Here is an 8,151-nt window from a genome sequence, read left to right as displayed (position 1 = left end):
GCCCAGTGGCGGTAGGCAAGAGCCATCTGCGCGTACGCACTGTCGCCGAGCGCTCCCATCGTGTAGTGCACGAGGGCCTTGGCTTGGGACACCGGCACGCTTATGCCTGTCGCGTAGAGGAAACCCATACCCTGAAATACATACTACATATCAAAAACAGTTTCTTCAAACTTTTTAAAGAATTCATCATTATTAGTTGCTACTTTGTTTCTACTTTCTGAACTGTTAGTAGTTTTTACGGCTCTGGGAACTATGCTGCAACATGACAATATGACACAAATGCACGAGCGTTGCTATCCTTAATTTTCTGAAATTTTTAAATTAATATTATTAGTTTTATTTTATTATATTTAGTAGCAGCTGTGGAGCTCATTGTGAAAGAGTTCGTCCTAGGAAGCACAGCCACCTTACCTATCTCTGCCGCCAAGTAGTAATTTTAGCATTACTGCGTTCCGGTTTTGAAGGGTATAAGGGTGCTGGTGAAATGACAGGTACATGGGACTTGTCAACTATGTCTCAGGATGACGGGCGCAGTCGCAGCGCCCCTCAGGTCTTTGCGATTTATAGCTCTGAGTGGCACTGCAATTGCTGTTAAAGTTACACGCCTGTCCATAACAGTTGTAGTGCCATTCAGAGCTATAAATCGCAAAGATCTGAGGAACACTGCCACTGTGACATAAGTTGACAAGTCCCATGTGCCTGTCCTTTCACCAGCACCCTTACCCATCAAAACCGGAACGCAGTAATGCTCACATTACCACCTGGCGGTAGAAATAAAAAATAAATAAACATTCACACATATACATAACTTAGAAATTAAATAATAAATAGGTACATGCCACTTCTAGAAAGTGACCAAGTATAAGCAGTATTGTATTATCTGTGGTATAAGGTTCTGGCTATACTTACAGCATGTGCTTCCGCGTTCCCTTCGTCAGCCAACTTTTCAAAAATATTCTTCGCCTTCTCCAAATCTAGCTCCACACCCTCCCCAAATAGGTACGACCAGGCTAGCTTGATCTTCGCGGGGACATATCCCATGTCAGCAGCTTGTTTTACTTGAAGGATCGCACCTCGCAGGTCGGGAGATCGACGATTTAGTTTTGCGGTCGCCGCGTCGTATAATTCTTTGGCTGTGAATTTGAAAGGTGTTCTAAACAACTGATAATTAAAAGAAAGCTGGCATCAGGAACACACGAATCTAAAAATGATAAGGTCCATTTTAGTAAACACGCTCCTGAGTCCAGGAATAAGTAGTCATCAGCTGAGGCATCTCAAGTGGACAACACCCTGTACTTAACTGATTAGGATTTAACGACCTTGGCCCGTAGGTTAAAATACTAAGTGATATTTATCAATAAGCAAAAACTTTGGCAACACTCAAATGATGCATAATCAATGGGGATTCGCTCTGGACCTTTTGGAGGGAAAAGTGTCGTTTTTATTTTGACTTTCAATTATTTTGTGAAATCTAGTTTAAAGTGGAATAGGATAGTGCTATTGTGTCTTGGTCGAGGATTGGAACGCGAAATTATACGAATCTCGAACTAAAATACCCGTATCGGCCCGTTCTAAGGAATCCCGAGTCAATCCAAGCACGCCGCCTCAAATTGCCTATCCTCTTTGTGGCGGCCATATTTACAGAAAAACTTATTTTTATGTTTTCGGCTGAAGGACTTTGTTTCCATGGCCAGAAATAAATTAATAAAAAAAAAGAATAATCAATGAGCAACTTAGTTCCTCGCATGATCCCTTTTTCACTCTTTCTTAATTCAAATTCTAAGATCCTAAAGTTTACATGCAAAAAAGAATAAAATTAATCCATATTAAATTAAATATTAAATAGAATTACAAAATAATTATTTACAATAAAATAAGGCAAATTAAACATATTAAATTAATTATAAAATTAAAATTAAATTTAACTAGGTATATTGTTATGAAAATTGAAGAAGAAATAAAATTCTAAAAATAGACTAATCAATAAATCTTACTCTATATATATTCTCCACCTCCCTAATCCCATTTCCAAATGTCATAAGATCATAGACTGTGATATTATAAATTTCCCAGTTTTAAAAACAAGTTAAAACACCTTGTAAGTGGCTCAAGCGCTAACCGCAAAAAGATAAAAAAAATGGACGTGCACTCAAGTGGTATCAAAAAAATGGCGGGCTTTTCAAGTTACAAGTAAAGTTTATTTTAATTTTAATTTTAATTTTAAGTATATTATGAAGAAAATACGAAGAAAGAAATAGTGATGAAGAAAGTTTGAACTATATTCCTTATTTTGAACCAAATTACAAAAGAGTTTATCCTGAAAGTTCCACTAATTACGAATTCAAAGTTTTTGTTCAAAGTGACAATAATGTGATTTAAATGAAAGTGAAAGATAAATATTGATTCCCGCCGCTTAAAAGACTATTTAAAAAACTCAAACAAGTGAACTAAGTTATTTAAGAGAAAGTGAAAACATAATGTATTAGAACCACAATGGAAAGCATTTATAATCCCGATAATTAAACGAAGACATGGCTCAAAGGACTTGTATCTAAGTCAAAACTCTAAATAAATAAAAAAGTGGTAATATTCTGGGTTAGCAAAAAGGCTGTGTGGTTTTTGCCACTTGCTTACTAACATAAAAAAGAACTTAATTGTTTTAAAATTTTATATTGTCTATGGTCTGTTGAAAAAATAATATTCTATCGCGCATTTTACCAATACCTACGCGGGAATGAATAAATTCGTGAAAAACTCCCACAATTGGTGAATCGTATAAGTGTCGTATTTCTATTACGGTAGTGCAAAATAATTTCATTTAAGAGTTGAAAAAAAAATTCATAGAAATATTTGAAAATGTGTTTGGGTTACAACAGCAAGTTTGTATTGTAATTTTGTACCTTCTTGAAGTTCAGGCGTGAGTTCGATTTTTTCCTCTACAGGCAAAGGCGGTAGACTGTCCAGAATGTCCTGAGGATTCTCTTCTGGTTTCCTCTGAAATTTAATTATATGCCATAAGATAACAAAAAAAACATGTCAATGGGTCAATGACTCCGCTACAGAGGATTATGGTGTATGTAATCCTCAATGTTCTGCCAAAAAAACTTTATATATTATTATTATATATTTAACCGACTTCAAAAGGAGGAGGTTCTCAATTCGCCTTTTTTTACGCGATTAGAGAACCGATTTTGAAATTTTTTTTGTTGGAAAAAAGGTACCTCACTATTGGTTCCACTTAAATTTGAAGAAAATATTCCAGCTCGAAGGGTGTCAAATCGGGTGGCAAAAAAGGGTGGCATGAATCCGGTTTCGCGCATTTTCCGGTAAGCGACTTCAATAAAACTTGGTAAATAAATGTATAGATAGATACATTGACATAATAATACTGAAAAACGACACATAAGCCACAAATTAAAAGAAACCTGCATCCTGGGATTGATAAATTAAAAAAAAAAAGGCAAAAGTGCCACTTGCACTACGACAAAAAGACATTAAAACTAAAAAGGAAGGTCTGCAACAAGTACATAGAGAAATTCGAAAGAAATATATATTAGTTGGGAGAGCGATAGCCCCAGTTTGGCAAGGTCACTGGTTCAAATAATAACGCACACACTCAATATAGCCTAGCCCCGCACTAGGGAAACCCTGTGACGCGGGTGCCATGAACACACACACACAGACAACCAATTTGTGGTTAAGCTGGTTGCCTATCAGTAGTTCGAAATGACATTTTCCAGAAACAACGTTTGCTCGAATTTTCATAACTTCGAAAGTAATTTTGAGCTGAAAATGTTTTTTTCTTTTAAACCTAACCGAACCTAATCGTGTCTTTGCGAAACATGCAACATATCCTGAAAGAACAGCGTTTTCCTTATAATTCGATTTTCGGTGTAATGAAAATTCGAAGAAAGTTACTTCTGAAAAAAAATTCCAGTTTGTGATAGGTTACCCTTTAAGCCATGCATTCAATCTATTTAAAACTATTTGGTAACATTTTAGGAGAACCGATGGCCGTTAGGGCGGAAAGGTTCTTCAATGGCGACCGCGCACCGGACGACCCTCATTGGGTAGGCCCCCCACCAGGTGGACTGACGATCTGGTGGAGGTCACGGGAATCCGATGGATGCGGGCAGCGCAGGACCGATCGTCGTGGAGATCGTTGGGGGAGGCCTATGCCCAGCAGTGGGCGTCGTATGGCTGAATGATGATGATGATGGTAACATTTTAATGTCGTTTGGTAGAGCATTATATATTTGCACACACATACCATTGCATTGATTTTTATAGTGGGACAGTCTAGGTACATTACATTACAAACCAGTCTATTTGTATATTTCGTTCGTTCTTCTTCACTGTGGATGTCAGATCAACCGTTGTTCGATTTTATATTTCCGAAACGAAATAAGATATATAAATTCTCAAAACACCTTTACATAAGCCTTAGTTTGAATAACGAAATTATTCTTGTAAAGTATTTATTCTCTTTTCGCTATATAATTACAGCGGACTCTGTTTTTTGGATGAATCGATTTTTTGTCAAGTTTTATTGGAATTGGTTTCTGGAAAGTGCACGAAACTGGATTCATTCTCTAGTTTGCCACCCTTTAGACATGGAATATTTTTTCTTCAAATACAGTCAAACTGAGAACCTCCTCCTTTTTTAAGTCGGGTAAAAAGGAGTTGTACTTTGGTCTCTGCTCTAAATTTAGCATAAAAACTGTGAACTACATTAAACGCAATTAATTTAGCCAATGTATTGATTATAACAAGTGGAAAGGAGACAAAGGGTTAAAGCTAGGAAAGTTATTCCAATAAGTGATATAATCAGCTGATCAAAAAAACAGGAAGTGACCATTTGGTCGAATGTCAAAAATAGTCATAAAACTTTAAAATAGTGACATCAAACATTACCATAGCCTTTAAAGCTAAACATTAAACACATGTTCTCACATCTCTATCCAAATCTGCCAGTATTCGTTTTTCCTGGACCCAGGCGGGATCCTTCTGCCGCAGCAGACTCCTGCGCAGCAGCTTCAGTGCATGCTCCATCTGCTCCAGGTGGGCGTCACCCACTTGATCTGGCTTTATGTCTTCTGCTTAATAATAAATAGATTACCAGACTATCAAACCAATAACTAGAACCAAAATAGAAAAGTATGTTTCCAAAATTGGTTCAACCAGGAACTTTCCCTGCTGAAACACAGAGTTCTAACTACTGAACGGCTACTTCTTCTATTTTAAAATCAACTGACTGAGGGTGCATTCCCATTATGCCTTGACAACAGACAGTCATTCAGTTTAAAGTGTTGTGGCCTGTATGTTTGTTTACATATAGAACAACACATGCAAACAAGTGCCGACTTTTTTGCAAATGACAAGGTGGCTGCCGTGAACCAATAAATCGTCATCACAATCTAGTTGAAAGAGCTAGATAAGACAGTCGTTCAACAATAAAATAAATGTTCACACCACAGTCACAACAGATAGTCGAGATATGGGAATGGGCTAGACACAACAGTCGTCCAATGATAAATAAAATGTTACAACATAATGGAAACCGCCCTGAACCATACAAAGATTCTCAACAATAAAGATAAATTTGGTAATTAATGATGTGACATGCTTATTAAATAATGTGATTTTTTTTTCTAATATTGTAATTTAAGTCTAAAGACATTTAAGTAATATCACAATTTAACTGCGAGACTAAGTTCTGAGAATGAAATATTTTAAGTTTTCTTGATAGTTAAGAGTATTGGGAAATAATAAAATGATAAGAAACCTACACAAAATACATTAAGCCCGTGCTACAGCAATACCTGGCTAAGGTGTTTACACTATGATGTCATCCATTATGGAGCAATTTAACTGCTTAACTATGAATACAATGGTCTATAGATAATTTTACACTTCAATGGATATACCAATTATTAACAGGCACACCCCAAGGATACAATTTGGTCAATATAGACTAAAAATTGATATTATTACCTTTATTGGGCCGATTGTACTTCTTTATGGCATCGGCATATTCCTGAAGCGTAATAATTTCCTTGTTTACGGCGTCAGTTAGGTCCTTGACGTAATCAGGGTCCAATTGGGGGTTAGTGTCCAGAGTTTCTGAATCTTCCTCTTCCGACTGCTTTTCGGCATCCTTCCGACTCTCAGGGCCCAGCAGTTCAGCGGTAGAAAGCACAAGACATACGCACAACACGTACAACTCCAATCGATTCATCTTAAAACCACTAATATCACCAAAAACTCAAGACTTACGTGTCCCAAAGGTGTCAAAACAAAACCCTTTTTGACCGGCAGATATTTGTTTACTGACATTGAATACAACTTTCTGGTAGTGCAGAACCAGTAATGGTGATACACGTATGACTTTAAAACCGTTAATTACATTATTTCGCAAATTATTTTAATATTTTTCTTGAACATATCCTCACAAATTGACAATCGTTTTGACTGAATTTGGATACATGGAACACATGTCAATATTTTGTAAAATTTCATGACTTCTTGCTTGTATCCGAACAATATCTAGTCAGAATGCTATAACAGAGGCCATTCATTGTCTTGCATTGCAGTCCGCCTTGCCGCCAGACACGGAATGCAAGCCATCCTGTAATCCTGTAAATCCTGCAATGCATCGTGCGAGACTTCATTCAAATCAAATCAAATCGTTTATTTGCATAAAACATGGTGGTCATTATAACACAGTAATATATAAGTTCAAGCATGTTTCGCCCGAAGATAATTTAGGCATGCAAAATAAATGAAAAATAGGTCGTCACATGGTTACATTTACATTAAGTTATATATGATTAATTTAAATTCTTTTACATAAAAATTATTGTACAAATTCCCTAATACTGTAATATACTTTATTCTTTAACAATTCATATAATTTAGTCTTAAATAATGTAATGGGCAAGTGTTTAATGTCATTTGGTAATTTATTGTAAATTCTGACACACACAAACAATTTTGATTTATTATATTCTATTGGGATTTCTATACTTTCGATGGTTCACGTCAATACTCTTAATAAACAAATGTAAATTATTTTTCACAAAAATGCTGGTTTCATAAATATATAAGGCAGGCAGGGGTAATAAACCAAGATCTTTAAATATAGGTTTACAGGATTCAAGCGGAGTCCTACCAGTAATTGCACGTATACATTTTTTTTGCTAATTCGTGGTCATTCGTAGGTCGTACGCAGGATAGTGTCTGCAAGTAGTAAATGGGCCGTTTAATGCTGTTTCTACACTGCAAGTACTGCAACCTGCAATTAAAAAATGAATGAATATTAATTAACTGTGTGCTATTTCAAATTATATATCTTGTTCACCGTGATGCAGCAGCATTGCTATGCACCACGGAAAGTCCGTGTTTTTAATTTGTGTTCTGCACTCGCATCCGCATTGCACTACGTCACAACTGTTGGGTAATTTTCCGAAAAATTTTTAATAGCGGAAATTATTCCGAAAAGTACCCCGAAACATTAAAAAACTGGAAAATATAATTTTGAAGACTTATATTATGTTCTACATTTAAAAATATCTTTTGAAGTTTTATTTTGCGTGAATTATAACAAAAACTTGTATAGCTAAAAGCCACATAAAAAAATGAGATTTAAAAATGATTTCACAACAGCACAAAGAACCTTCAGCAACCACGCCACCACCACTTGTTGTAGGCTTCATCGTTTTCGTTTAGTAACTTCCACTTTTGACTGGAGTCAACGTTAAATATGGAAAATTACGGGAAGAATATCTGGGAAAATATTTACTTTTTGAAATATATGATACGAAAAAAAAAAAAATTCCATGATCCAACACTACTCACATCACAGCAAGCATTTCATAATTTTTCTCAACATGATTGAAAACGAACCGTCAGTCGTAAAGTCACACACAATTACAATATGTCAATTCGGTGTCAAACAAAGGTAATCAAAGGTTTTGAAAGTCAAGGCGACAATCAAAAGTTAAATTTAGGTATATAATTATAGATGAAAATAGAGAATATCTGCGCAATTATAAAGAAATCAACTGATTTAGTTGTGTATTTGTTACAATCACTTTCTAAAGACGTATAAATGACATTGGAATTGTTGAAAGTAATTCCGATATTTCCCTA

The 8,151-nt window shown here is 35.7% G+C and overlaps 1 protein-coding gene across 1 annotated transcript in view; it reads right to left on the bottom strand.

The window, feature by feature from the left end:
• Positions 1-6,338, bottom strand: part of LOC113239916 (protein sel-1 homolog 1) — a 24,325-nt gene extending 17,987 nt beyond the window's left edge. The window contains exons 1-5 of the mRNA XM_026477076.1: positions 5,995-6,338; positions 4,954-5,099; positions 2,901-2,994; positions 910-1,133; positions 3-131 (exon numbers count right to left, since the gene is read on the bottom strand). Coding sequence (XP_026332861.1) covers positions 3-131; positions 910-1,133; positions 2,901-2,994; positions 4,954-5,099; positions 5,995-6,238 — 837 coding nt within the window. The 5' untranslated portion in view covers positions 6,239-6,338. The remainder of the gene's footprint in view (positions 1-2; positions 132-909; positions 1,134-2,900; positions 2,995-4,953; positions 5,100-5,994) is intronic.
• Between the last annotated feature and the right edge of the window lie 1,813 nt (positions 6,339-8,151).

Source organism: Hyposmocoma kahamanoa, unplaced genomic scaffold (genome assembly GCF_003589595.1).
Source record: "Hyposmocoma kahamanoa isolate Upper Pololo Valley unplaced genomic scaffold, ASM358959v1 117, whole genome shotgun sequence".
In the NCBI taxonomy this organism is placed as follows: domain Eukaryota; kingdom Metazoa; phylum Arthropoda; class Insecta; order Lepidoptera; family Cosmopterigidae; genus Hyposmocoma; species Hyposmocoma kahamanoa.
Note: the sequence above shows the minus strand (reverse complement) of the source record. Positions and strands in the feature narration are given on the sequence as shown.